The sequence below is a fragment of the Heterodontus francisci genome, chromosome 5 (assembly GCF_036365525.1).
Source record: "Heterodontus francisci isolate sHetFra1 chromosome 5, sHetFra1.hap1, whole genome shotgun sequence".
Lineage (NCBI taxonomy): Eukaryota > Metazoa > Chordata > Chondrichthyes > Heterodontiformes > Heterodontidae > Heterodontus > Heterodontus francisci.
Genome location: NC_090375.1, coordinates 143,696,857 through 143,710,967, shown reverse-complemented (window position 1 = coordinate 143,710,967; position 14,111 = coordinate 143,696,857). Strand labels below are relative to the sequence as shown.

General features: G+C 42.3%; 1 protein-coding gene across 1 annotated transcript; it reads right to left on the bottom strand.

Annotated features, from left to right (window-relative positions):
- Positions 1-1,025: 1,025 nt before the first annotated feature.
- On the bottom strand, positions 1,026-14,066 carry utp23 (UTP23 small subunit processome component). The gene is made up of 3 exons (XM_068032174.1): positions 13,730-14,066; positions 13,374-13,548; positions 1,026-4,267 (listed from the first exon to the last, which is right to left on the bottom strand). Exons 1-3 carry the CDS (start codon positions 13,915-13,917, stop codon positions 3,902-3,904), a joined length of 729 nt encoding a protein of 242 aa, XP_067888275.1. The 5' UTR covers positions 13,918-14,066; the 3' UTR covers positions 1,026-3,901.
- Positions 14,067-14,111: the final 45 nt, after the last annotated feature.

Below are 14,111 nucleotides of genomic sequence, written 5' to 3'. Positions count from 1 at the left end.
TATTCGCGTTAACACTCTCACATCATGCACTTTATTCCTCTTTTCTACTTCTTTATGCTCGTGCCCACTCCCCTGCCAATTTAGTTTAAACCCTTCCCAACCAACCAGTGAACTTCCTTGTGAGGTCATTGGTCCCAGTCCTGTTCAGATGCAACCCGTCTTTTTGAATAAGTGCCTTCTGCCCCAGAACTGGCCCCAAGAATCTGAAGCCCTCCCTCCTGCACCACGCTTCAAGCCACGCATTGATCCTATCTTCCTATTTATACTCTCGCTAGTGCGTGGCACTGAGTAACCCAGAGATTACTACCTTTGAGGTCCTACTCTTTAATGTCCTCTCTAGCTCCTGAAAATCTGACCATCGACTGTGGGAGACCAGCCAGGAGGGTACTGAAACAGTCAAGTCTAGAGGTAACAAAGGAATGAATGAGGGTTTCAACAGTAGATGAGCTGAGAAGGAAAAGAACTATAATGGAATTAACCTTGGATTTCTGTAAGAAACAAAAGTTGAGAGCAGGTTGACTGAACATGAAATGGACAGAATCAAGATTCAAAGGAAATGCCACAAATATTGTAGAAATGTAGGTTAAACCAAGAGAAAGCAATAAGCACTTGCACATGTTTCAGAGGCCATAGCCAATTGTCATCTCTTTAACTATTCATGATATTGAAAGGAGAAAAATCAGAAGAGGCTAATACTGCAGTATCAAGGGTGGGCTGATAAATTCCACAAATCCAAAAGCAGTTGTGTTCCCCCCCCAAATATGAGAATATCCACATATTAAGTACAGATGAACCTGTCCTGGAAGAATCATGCCTATTTTCACTGATCAGTATGAACAAATCCTGCAAAGCTTTCCGATGGGGCTTCCAGAAATACAATGTACTGAAGTTAAGCCAGTTTCAGATTTCCTTTGGTCCTCCCTAACCACAGGCAAAAACATTTATAGATACAAAAGCGGAGATGTGTTGGAAAAAAAATTGGATCTAAAGAACTCAACAGATATGTCAACAAACTAGAAATAATGGTTGTTTGGTTAAGACTTTATCCATCTCAGGAATGAGAGAAAGCCACCTAGTACACATAAACAAATTCATATAAACTGTAGGCCCAACCACGTTATTGAAAAGTAATCTAGTAATTTCCCACTGCAGGCACACTAACTGTACTAGTGCGTTTTAGTCATGACCTTTGTTGTATAGGAACATGAAGTTCAGCTGGTTCTAGATTCCAGGAAAGCAATACACAGCCCAGGATAGTCTGTCAATAGGAACATAGGACTTAGGAGTAGGCCATTCGGCCCTTTGAGCCTGCTCCGCCATTTCATCGGATCATGGTTGCTCTGGTTGTGGTCTCAACTCTGCTTTCCTTCTGCCCCCCAAAACCCTTGTCTATCAAAAATCTATCTAACTCAGCCTTGAATAAATTCAATGACCCCAGCCTCCACTGCTCTCAGAAGAGAATTCCACAGACTAACAACCCTTTGAGAAAAGAAAAATCTTCATCTCCGTCTTAAAAGGGAGACCTCTCATTTTTAAACTGTGTCTCCCAGTTCTAGTCTCCCCCACACAAAGAAACTCCTCCCGGTATCCACTCTATCAATAATCTTGGAAACAGCCATTTCCCATTAAATAATTTGTTACCTAAAAAAAAAGGATGAATAATTTTCAATCAGTATTCATCTGACTTAACAAGACCAGTATGTAGTGCATCAGCAAATAAAAATCCCACTTTTTGGTAATAACCCACACCTCCTGCATTTTTAAAAAGGTGCTTATCCAGATAGTCATGCACTCAGGTATGTTGGATTGGTTTATCTTTGAAGTAGCTCCAAAATGAGATGTAGATCAGGGTTGGCCAACCTTTTCAGGCAGAGAACCGCATTGCGATTTTTGCACAACCCAGGGGCACATTTCGAAAGACAAAGGGATGAAAAATTTATCTTACTGATAAAAACAGTAACAAATGTGCATTTTTGTGAAGAAGCTTCAAATGAGAAGACTAATTTATTGACTTACTTTCTCGTAACTCTATTGAAAACTGATTTAGTGACATATCTTGCATTGTTTTTGCTTTAATCAGTAGTCAGTTTCTGCCCGCACATTTGATGTAGCGATGCAGAGTATTCTGGATAGATGTCCACCTTTTAGGAGAGACCTTGATCTCTCTTCCCCCCTCTCCTTGCCCCGTGTGTGTCTTGTTCTCTCTTCCCTCCTCTCTAGGACGAGGCGACACAGATTGAAAGTTTTGTGCAAAAGATGCACTTTTTTACGCAGTGGGTGGCAATGACCTGGAACTCACTGCCCACAAGGGTAGTGGAAATGGAGACTATCAATTACTTCAAAAGGAAGTTGGATGGCCATCTGAGAGAAATAGACTTGCAGGGCTACGGGATTGAGCCAGGGAATGGGACTGACTGCATAGCTCCGTGGAGAGCCAGCATGGGCCCAATGGACAGAATGGCCTCCTTCTGTGTCGTAAGTAAATAACTCCCCCCCCTCTCTGTCTCCGTTCCCCCTCTCTCTTTGTGGCCCCTGTATCTCTGTTACCCACTTCTGTATATTCCCCCTCTATCTCCCACAGTTGCAGAGAGTGGAACGCTCTTTTAAAGGTCATTCTTTTAAAAAAGATCGTTGTCAGTTTCACAGGTGACAGCCGCTGACATCAGGAACGGCCGTTTCCCAACAGACCTGGGGTTTTCCGGCTGGCCTTTTAAAAAAAATCAGAACCCGCCAGAAAACCTAGCGTCTGTTGGGAAACAGTCCTTCCCGATGTCAGCGGCTGTCACCTGTGAAACTGACAGCGCAATAGTTTAAAAGCCGGTTCTGACAATGGGAAATTTCTCATCTCCAGTCACGGTGAAGATGAGGAATGGCCCCAGGAACAGTTTACACCTGCGGGCCGGATGGAAATGTTTGGCGGGCTGGATCCTGGCTTGCGGGCCGTATGTTGGACAACCCTGATGTAGATCATTTAGAGTTATACAAGTATAGAAAACATTTCAACTGTTATTGAAGTAGCGCCAACGTACTCAGTCACTTTACCATAGTAGGTTGACTTTTCTACCTATGTCTTGCTGCTATTGCATGCAAAGGAGGGAGGCTCCTTTTAAATGTAAATTTTCTTCCTAAGATTTTTCAGTGATAGTTAACGCTGATGCAAAACATTATAATCTTAATTTATATCAGTAATCATTTTTCATACAACAAAACTGTTGTACCATTGTTTTGAGTAAATTAGGCCAATAATCTGTGGAGTTTAGAAGAATGAGAGGTGATCTCATTGAAACAGGCTTAACAGGGTAGACACGGAGAGGTTGCTTCCCCTGGCTGGGGCAGCTAGAACACGGAGGCGGGGGGGGGGGGGGGGTGGCACAATCTCAAGATGATGGGTCAATCATTTCAAACTGAGATGAGCAGATATTTCTTCAAAGGGCTGCCAATCTTTGAAACTGTCAACTCCAGAGGGTTGTGGATGCTCCATCGCTGAGTATACTCAAAGCTGAGATAGACAGATATTTGGTCTCTCAGGGAATCAAAGGAGATGGAGAACCGGAAGGAAAGTGGTGTTGAGGCAGAACATCGGCCATGACTGTACTGAATGGCAGAATAGGCTCGAGGGCTGGATGGTCTACACTTGCTCCTATTCCTCATGTTCTTATTGTTATAAACAGACTTTAAGCATTTAGGAACAAAATTCTTTATATGGTTACGGAATTGTGAAGACTAACTCAAAAATGACGACTTTTTCTGCAACTTTTTCCCCCCAGATAATTTTAAAGTAAATTTCAAAACCTAACGTAAACAGTTTTTTTTCTAAAGACTCAAGTTCACCAAGTACTATGCAAAAATCACATGGTTATGCACTTTGATCCATGTTCTTACAAACTCTCTGGTTACACTTTTACATAGTGGCTTCTACTTTGACACCTGATGCAGCTATTCTGTTCTTTCTTGGTCGCCTTTGCCTTTTCTTTTTGTTTGGTTGTTGTGGTTGTCGGACCTTCTTTTTCAGACAACTGAGAGGATTAGGGCCCCCCCTTCTCTTGCGTTTTTTGTGCCTAGCTTCAGATTCCTTCAGCAGGCCCTGCTCTTCTTTCAAGTGTTGGATAGTTTGCTGTAGATGTACAGGGACAAGCTGATTACCATGCAAAGACTGTAGTTGTGCAATTGATTTGGGAGAAGGTTTATCCAGGACCATAGTGTTCTGTATAATGTACATCAGAGGGACTCCTGACAACTTCTTAATTTTCACGGTTAATTCTTGATCCTGTTAAAACAATTGAGACACATTTAATGAACATATTAACACTACAAGAAAGAAACTATTCAGAGGTAGAAATGAATTGATAACCAGCTGGTCTAGTTAAACATTAAATAGGTGAACTGCCGATTCGGAGAGCCAGTGCAGACACAATGGGCCGAATGGCCTCCTTCTGTGTTGTAACAATTTTGTGATGACAGTCTACATCAAATCTCCCATCTCACATCTCTAAACTTGCGTTCCTGTTTAGAAGTTAAATATGTGCTAAATTTAACATAGATAGACAATCAGATTTTGTTACTGCTGGTTGCGATCTCCCAGTAGAAAAAGAAAGAGATTTTATTTCAGAAGTTTGCATATATTTGCTTTTGGTGCATTTTCACAGGAAGAAACAACTAACCATCCGAGCCATTAACATTAATATATTAGAATACCCAGGGCCTCTTGTGAATTGAATTAAATGAAAACATGGTCCCAAATATCACTGAAATTTGTACCCACCAGTCGCCATCCCTGGCAGCCACTTGTAGCGTGCAAATGGCATTAACCATTTGCCATTATCACAGACATGAGTTACAAGGGTGCTGATTAAACCCTGTAAAGTACACTGACTATTTTCAACAGTTCAAGCAGCTGTTCACTCACCTGCCATCTGCCCTCCTTCCCCCTGTTTTAATGTATTTGAATCACCTCATAGTAAGTGTTAATTTTTGAAAGACATTCGGCAGGGCAGGGGAATTTTATTTTTATTTTTTAAAGTGGTTCTGAGTGGAATTAAGACCAACCAGTCTGTACTAGTATAAATATGATGTGGCTTAATGCTAGATTAGTACAAGGAAACAGCAGCAACTCCGTCATTCTGTTCAGGTATTTTAGAGGACGCTACTTTGAACAGAATGATTTCCAATTTTATTGACACTACCACTGTATACTGGCCATCGCATACATTGAGCAAACTGCATTTTCACAAACAAGCCAGCTGAAAGCGATGGGGACTGCATTGCATTATTTGTTCCAGCTCTGCAAGCTTTTATCTTATGACAGAACATAAACTGAACTAACATTTATAGTAATAATAGCAGCAAAATATATCAGTGGAGGAAAAACACAAAAATGGACTGCTTAGGTCAAAAAGCCTATTTCCATCTTGTAATTTGTATGTAATTCAATAATACACTTAAGCAAGCTTGTGCGCAAACTGCTCCCAAATCCCTCCCAACCCTACTCGGAAATGCTTAAGAACCTGGCTTAATCCATTCAGGAATTTAATACAGCAATTCTATTTTAGGGCAATTCTTAAAGATTGCAATCACGAATACCATATCACCCTATTGGTGATTTCATAAGAGCATAAAGCCCACAGTAAAAAGTCCAGTTAGCCAAATCAAGCCTGCTTCATTCAGTCAGTGGTCGATTGCTTGATCTTGTGAGGACAGAGTTCGTGCCTCACCTACTGATTCTCTATTTTAGGTAATGTTAAGTTCCTTCTTCTACTTCGTTCAAAATCAAATCGACTCCATGAAACTGTACGCATATAATTACATTTGGTTATTCATCAAATGAAGACCAACCCCGTTTTGATTAAAAACAAAAAGTGCTGGAAATACTCAGCAGGTCTGGCAGCATCTGTGGAAAGAGAAGCAAAGTTAACGTTTCAGGTCTGTGACCTTTCATCAGAACTGGATCCTTTTTGACGATCCCATTTGGGTAATTTACTTCTTTTTTTTTTAAGTTTACAACTAATTTGCACAATTCTCTACTTGTCCACAATAACTTCATCTGTCAGTTGCTGATATCTACCATTTGACAGGCAATTTACCTAAAAACCGAAGAGTTGAAATATAATGGCCCAAAGCTTCCTGCAATAATGCAGCTTGTGGCAACAGACATGAACTGGACTTCTTGCCTCACCCTTCAGGTAGCACTATATTTGCCCAGCAAATTGCTGGAAGTGTGAATTATTAATGGGACAGCAACATCAATTGCAAATCTAGGACCTCATGAACATCATGCCCAATGGTCAACCAATTAAATTAAAGGTACATAAAGAAACTGAACAAGTGACAGAAAAGGAAATAGGGTGACTGTGAGTGAAATTAGATGCAGAAAAAGAAATAAGGAAAGGGAAAGTGGAAAAAGAGATAGAAGGAAAAGCAAGAAAAAAATTAACAAGCAGAAGATGTAGTAACCTAGCTGTGTTTGGGAATTGTTGAGACGTTAATGATGACTGAATGACAGGATGTGTGTGCAAAATATACAAACATTCCCAAATGTAAACAGTGTAGATGGAAGCATAATCTATCAATGTCTCTTTATAATTTTAAGTGAATGGGCAAAACTTGTTGAAAATGGATTTTGATGTAGGCAAATGTGAGGTCATCCACTTTGTACCTAAAAAGGATAAAACAGGGTACTTTCTAAATGGTGTAAAGCTAGAAATAGCGAAGGTCCAAAGACAGTTGGGCGGGTGGATCCAGGCACACAGATCATTAAAATGGCATGAGCATTGTTACGACCGACCGCTCCAGTCAACGCCCCTAATCAAAATAAACGATTCTGATTGTGGTGCGAGAAATGCACCGTTAATTCATTCCCATCGCTCCACAGATCGTCTAACATATCATGTTAAACTTTCCAAATTAAAGAAAGACCCAGCCAAATTGTACTATCTATTAATCCCCGAATGAGGTTAACCAAACCAGGTGTCTTTAAAGCAACAAATTAACTGTTTAATTAAAAAAAAATCTTAAACACTGTGAAGATATAAACAACTTTTAAAATAGAAAAAAATTAGAGTCTTTGCAAATTTACAGTCCAATGTTGAAGTCCTCACAGCTGTCCGATGGGGGAAAAAAGGTTCTTCCACAGTAGAACAGTCCATAGTCTTAATTCCAGCAGTAAATGATGCTTCCCTTCTCCAGCGAATTTCAACAATTAACAATTTGCAAACACTTTCAATAGAATCAATCTGACTTTAGAGTTTTTGAGGGATAAAAGATGGTCACAGTTTAACTTCCCTTCCTTCAGTCTAAATTATCAGAGATCTCTGTTTTGGCTTAACTTTTTTTTTAGAATTTTGAGAGATAATAATTAAACAGACAAAATTCTCTTCCTTCAGTTTAAATGGCAGAGAGCTCTATTTTCGGGTATTAACACCAGATGTCTGTTCTCTGTTAGAACAGACTGTCTTCAACTAAAAGCCAGTTCAAAACTGAATTGTAACAAATGTATCACATGATGCTCAATCCAAGTGGCTGCATCCATGGTAACGAGAATGCACCCTTTGAATCGCAGTCTCCGAATGGCTGTATCCAAGGCAACGAAAATGCACCTTCTCGGTAACTCCGGAGGCCTGCTGGTTCTTAAAGCAGTACCGATCCTTTGCAAGCCTTAAAGGTATACTGCATATTCCCGGGGGAAAAAAAACTACAGGACCATGACAACATGTACAGAAAATAATCAAGAAGATTAATGGAATGCTGGCCTTTATATCTAGAGGATTAGAATACTGAGTAGAGTGCAAGTCATGCTTTAGCTATACAAAGCCCTGATCAGACCACACCTGGAATACTGTGAACAGTTCTGGCCATCACGCATTAGGAAGGATATACTGGCCTTGGAGGGACTGCAGCGTAGATTTACCAGAATGATAATTTAATCCTTGAAGTTCAGGTATGAGGAGAAATTACACAAATTAAGGTTGTGTTCCTTGGAAAGTTAAGGGATGGTTTGATTGAAGTTTTCAAAATATTAACAGATAGGGCAGACAGAAAGAAATTAGCTCCACTAGTTGGGGATGAGGGAACATAGTCAGAAAATTAAGACCCAGAGCTCTCAGGAGTGAAATTTAGTAAACACTTCATCACGTAAAGCCTGGTGGAAGTTTGAAACTCTCTTCCACAATCAGAAATTGATGCTAGATAAACAGTTAATTTTAAACTGAGATTGATAGATTTTTGTTAGCCAAAGGTATCAAGAAAAATGGGGCAAAGGTAGGTATATGGAGTTAGATCAGAGAAGCCATGATCTTACTGAATGACAGAACAGGCTCAAGGGGCTAAATGACCTCCAATATTACTCACATAATGTACTGCAAAATAAATGCTCTCACTAAGCTGTGTAGCCATGCAGCAACCCGAAAGTTGGCACACAGGTCACACACAAGCCAGCCCTTTCTAATTACTGTGCATGCACAGCTGCGCAAAAAATTTAAAGGTGCCTTGCATTTAAATAAATCTCCTGCACACTTCGTAAAAAAGGAAGTGTTGCCCAAAATCGAGGTCTTTAGAATTCCAAACTGGTTTGATAGGGTAACTGTAGAAAAGCTGTTTTCACTTGTGTGTGGGAATAGGGGGAGGAAAGAGTCCAAAACTAGGTGTCATAAATATAAGACAGTAACTAATAAATCCAATAAAGAATTCAGGAGAAACTTCTTTACCCAGAATGTGGAACTCACCACAAGGTGACGTGAGAGTGACTGTCCTTGACATCAAGGCAGCATTTGACTGAGTACGGCATCAAGAAGCCCTAGCAAAACTGCAATCATTGGGAAATCAGGGGGAAAATTCTCCATTAGTTGGAGTCATACCTAGCACAAAGGATGATTGTAGTTGTTGGAGGTCAATCATCTCAGTCCCAGGACATTACCGCAGGAATTCCTCAGGGTAGTGTCCTTGGCCCAACCATCTTCAGCTGCTTCATCAATGACCTTCCTTCAATCATAAGGTCAGAAGTGGGGATGTTCACTGATGATTGTACAATGTTCAGCACCATTCGTGATTCCTTAGATACTGAAGCAGCCCGTGTAGAAATGCAGCAAGACCTGGACAATATCCAGGCTTGGGCTGATAAGTGGCAAGTAACATTCATGCTACACGAGTGCCAGGTAATGACCATCTCCAACTGAGAGAATCTAACCATCTTCCCTTAATGTTCAATGGCATTACCATCGCTGAATCCCCCACTAACAATATCTTGGGGGTTACCATTGTCCAGAAATTAAACTGGACTAGCCACATAAATGCTGTGGCTACAAGAGCAAGTCAGAGGCTGGGAATCCTGCAGTGAGTAACTCACCTCCTGACTCCCCAATGCCTGTCCACCATCTACAAGGCACAAGTCAGGAGTGTGATGGAATACTCTACACTTGCCTGGATGGCTGCAGTTCCAACAACACTCAAGAAGCTCGACACCATCCAGGACAAAGCAGCCCGCTTGATTGGCACCCTATCTACAAATATTCACTCCCTCCACCACCGACGCACAGTGACCGCAGTGTGAACCATCTACAAGATGCACTGCAGCACCTCACCAAGGCTCCTTTGACAGCACCTTCCAAACCCGTGACCTCTACCACCTAGAAAGACTGGGGCAGCAGCTGCATGGGAACACCAACACTTGAAAGTTCCCCTCCAAACCACACTCCATCCTGACTTGGAACTATATCGCCGTTCCTTCACCGTCACTGGGTCAAAATCCTGGAACTCCCTTCCTAACAGCACTGTGGGTGTACCTACACCCCAAGGACTGTATTGGTTCGAGAAGGCGGCTCACCACCACCTTCTCAAGGGCAATTAGGGATGGGTAATAAATGCTGGCATAGTCAGCGATGCCCACATCCCCCAAACAAAAAAAAATATAAGGAGCAGTTGTGGTGAGTAGTGTAGTTGCCTTTAAGGGGAAGTTAGATAAGCACGTGAGGGACAAAGGAATAGAACGATATGCTAATAATGGTAGATGAAGTAAGGTGGGAGGAGGATTGTCTGCAGCATAAACACCAACGTAGACCAGTTGAGTGAATGACCGGTTTTGTTGCTGTAAATTTTGCGTAATTCTATTTTCTGAAATGACTATCTAATTTGTATTTCTGAGTGTCAAACAGCTTTGCATCCAGAAAATTATTGCCTTCTGGATGGCCAGATTGGCATAAAAATACTGTGAAGATAGATTTAAAAAAATTCTAAAGAACAATTCACTACTGGCTGGAGTGAGATTCCAGAGTTTCATCTATTCTCTTTCTGGGCTTCCACAGTTGAGTTTCATGTTAGGATCATAAATCACATCATTAACAGGGTCTTTACATGACTTAAAAACAAGAAATGCTGGAAATACTCAGCAGGTCTGGCAGCATCTGTGGAGAGAGAAGCAGAGTTAATGTTTCAGGTCAGTGACCCTTCTTCAGAACTGACAAATATTAGAAATGTAAAAGATTTTAAGTAAGTAAAGCGGGGGTGGGGCAAGAGATAACAAAAGAGGTGTAGATAGGACAAGGTCACAGAGAATAACTGACCAGAAGGTCATAGAACAAAGGCAAATGGTATGTTAATGGTGTGCTGAAAGACAAAGCGTTAGTACAGAGAGGGTGTGAATAGATTGTAAAGCACAAAGCACTCCAAGCACAAACATTAAAAAGATTAAAACAGAAACAGTGGGTAAGCACAGTAGAAATAAACTAAACACACTAAAAAACCTAAAATAAAATAACCAAATAAAAAAAAAATAACTAAACATAAAAAGGGGCTATCATGCTCTGAAATTATTTAATTCAATATTCAGTCCGGCGGGCTGTAGTGTGCCTAGTTGGTAAACGAGATGCTGTTCCTCGAGCTTGTGTTGATGTTCGCGGGAACACTGCAGCAATCCCAGGACAGAGATGTGAGATGTGAGCAGGGGGGTGTTGGGAAAAGTGTTGAAATGGCCAGCAACCGGAAGCTCGGGGTCATGCTTATGGACTGAGCGGAGGTGTTCCGCAAAGCGGTCACCCAATCTACGTTTGGTCTCCTCAATGTAGAGCAGACCACATTGTGAGCAGTGAATACAGTATACTACATTGAAAGAAGTACAAGTAAATCGCTGCTGCACCTGAAAGGAGTGTTTTGGGGCCTTGGATCGTGAGGAAAGAGGAGGTAAATGGGCGGGTATTACACCTCCTGCAATTGCAGGGGAAGGTGCCTTGGGAAAGGGATAAGGTGGTGGGGGTAATGGAGGAGTTGATGAGGGTGTTGCAGAGGGAACAATCCCTTTGGAATGCTGACAGGCGAAAGGAGGGGAAGATGCATTTGGTAGTGGCATCACGCTGGAGGTGGCGGAGGATGATCCTTTGGATGTGGAGGCTGGTGGGGTGGAAAGTGAGGACAAGGGGAACCACAGAATAATACAGCGGAGAAGAGGCCCTTCGGCCCATCGAGTCTGCACCAATGCATTAAAGACACCTGACCTGTCTACCTAATCCCATTTGCCAACACTTGCCCCATAGCCTTGAATGTTATGACGTGCTAAGTGCTCATCCAGGTACTTTCTGAAGGATGTGAAGCAACCCGCCTCTACCACCCTCCCAGGCAGTGCATTCCAGACCGTCACCACCCTCTGGGTAAAAAAGTTCTTCCTCAAATCCCCCTTAAACCTCCTGCCCCTCAACTTAAACATGTGTCCCCTAGTAACTAACCCTTCAACTATGGGGAACAGCTGCTCCCTATCCACCCCCCTCATAATCCTGTACACCTCGATCAGGTCACCCCTCAGTCTTCTCTGCTCCAGCGAAAACAACCCAAGCCTATCCAACCTCTCTTCATAGCTTAAATGTTCCATCCCAGGCACCATCCTGGTGAATCGCCTCTGCACCCCCTCCAGCGCAATCACATCCTTCCTACAATGTGGCGACCAGAATTGCACAGTACAGTACTCCAGCTGTGGCCTTACCAAAGTGCTATACAACTCCAACATGACCTCCCTGCTTTTGTAATCTCAGCCTCGATTGATAAAGGCAAGTGTCCCATCTGTCTTTTTCACCACCTTATTAACCTGCCCTTCTGCCTTCAGAGATCTATGGACAAACACGCCAAGGTCCCTTTGTTCCTCGGAACTTCCCAGTGTCAGGCCATTCATTGAATACTTCCATGTCACATTACTCCTTCCAAAGTGTATCACCTCACACTTTTCAGGGTTAAATTCCATCTGCCACTTTTCTGCCCATTTGACCATCCCGTCTGCATCTTCCTGTAACCCAAGACACTCAACCTCACCGTTAACCACTCAGCCAATCTTTGCGTCATCCGCGAATTTACTGATCCTACCCCCCACATAGTCATCTATGTCGTTTATATAAATGACAAACAATAGGGGACCCAGCACAGATCCCTGTGGTACGCCACTGGACACTGGCGTCCAGTCACTAAAACAGCCATCTGTCATCACTCTCTGTCTCCTACAGCTAAGCCAATTTTGAATCCACCTTATCAAGTTACCCCGTATCCCATGTGTATTTGCTTTCTTGATAAGTCTCCCACGTGGGGTTCTGGGAGGGAGGGGAAGGGGTGAGGGTAGAGCTGCGGGAAATGCGCCGAACATGGTTGAGGGCCCTGGGTGGGGCAATTCTCAGTTGAAGAAAAAGGAAGACATATCAGAAGCACTGTTGTGGAAGGTAGCATCATCAGAGCCGATGGGTCGGAGACGGAGAAACTGGGAGAACAGGAGGCAGGCACCCTGTCTGTAATAACGCTTTGTCTTTCAGCACAACATTAACATACTGCTTGCCTTTGCTACATGACCTTCTGGTCAGTTATTTTCTGTGACCTTGTCTTACCAACGCCTTCTCTTTTGTTATCTCTTGCCCCACCCCCGCTTTACTTGCTTAAAATCTTTTACATTTCTAATATTTGTCAGTTCTGAAGAAGGGTCACTGACCTGAAACGTTAACTCTGCCTCTCTCTCCACAGTATTTCCAGCATTTCTTGTTTTTATTTCAGATTTCCAACATCTGCAGCATTTTGCTTTTATTTTCTTTACATGACTTAGCAGCCCTAAGTGGCACCAGCAAGATTCATTTGCATTTACAGTGCAAATCGAGCAATTTCCCGCCACACAATTCATTTCCACGTAGAGGCTCACGCTGAGATTACAGTTTTGGCAAGACGAACAGCAAATCGTCGAGCGATTTGTTGAGAATCGGATTTCAAGGCGTATTTCTTTTTTGTCACAAACTGATTGATTTTTATTCGCACTAATAATGCCAAACGCCATGAACTTGCCATTTTTCAGCAATTTCTGAGCCAATGGTTAATGATGCGTACAAAACGCATACCTTCCCCTTAACTCAATACATTTTTAAAGTTACCTGTGTGGCCACAAAGTAATGATGAAGATTGTTGTTTTCAACCATCGACAACAAACACGTTGAGGCATCTACAGCGTTTTTCAAATGTGGGCAATTTCTAACTTGAAATCGTTGAGCAATCAATTTTGCACCATACAATTCTTTTCCGAGTGATTGCAGCTCTTTCAGGACGCAACTAGAAAATAAAAAGTACAAGATTTGATGTTTTGCTCTCCATGCATTGCAGCGACAGCAATGTACAACGGTTGATAGTTCTGGGAGAATTTACGCCAGAAGCAAGGAAGGGTGTTCTAAAACAAAACTAACGTTTGCCGTATTAATTATATGCTGGCCCCCAGTGCCATGAGAACACTTACGACGTTGTACACAGCTGGACTTCTCCCATCAGATACTTGGGCATCTGCTCTTTGATCTGGATTTTATTTTTCAGTGCGGCCTGGCAAAACGTCCCATCGAGAAGGACTTGGAAAGGTTCGCGGAAGCCGTAGTTATATTTGTAAAATGCAAGAAGTCTTTTGGCGGTTTTCTGTCGCTTAATTTTCATTTCTGGATCAAACAAAAGAAACCTTCAGAATGTATACGCGTTAATAATGATGATAAAGCTCCCCCATTCACTGTTGCACATCCCCTCCAGGTGCTACAATTCTACTGAGACTGGACTGAGCTTCTCACGCACCCCGCCGCTTGGAACCTTGGCCCAGATCTGCGCGCGCACCGAGCACTACACCCACCGCTTCC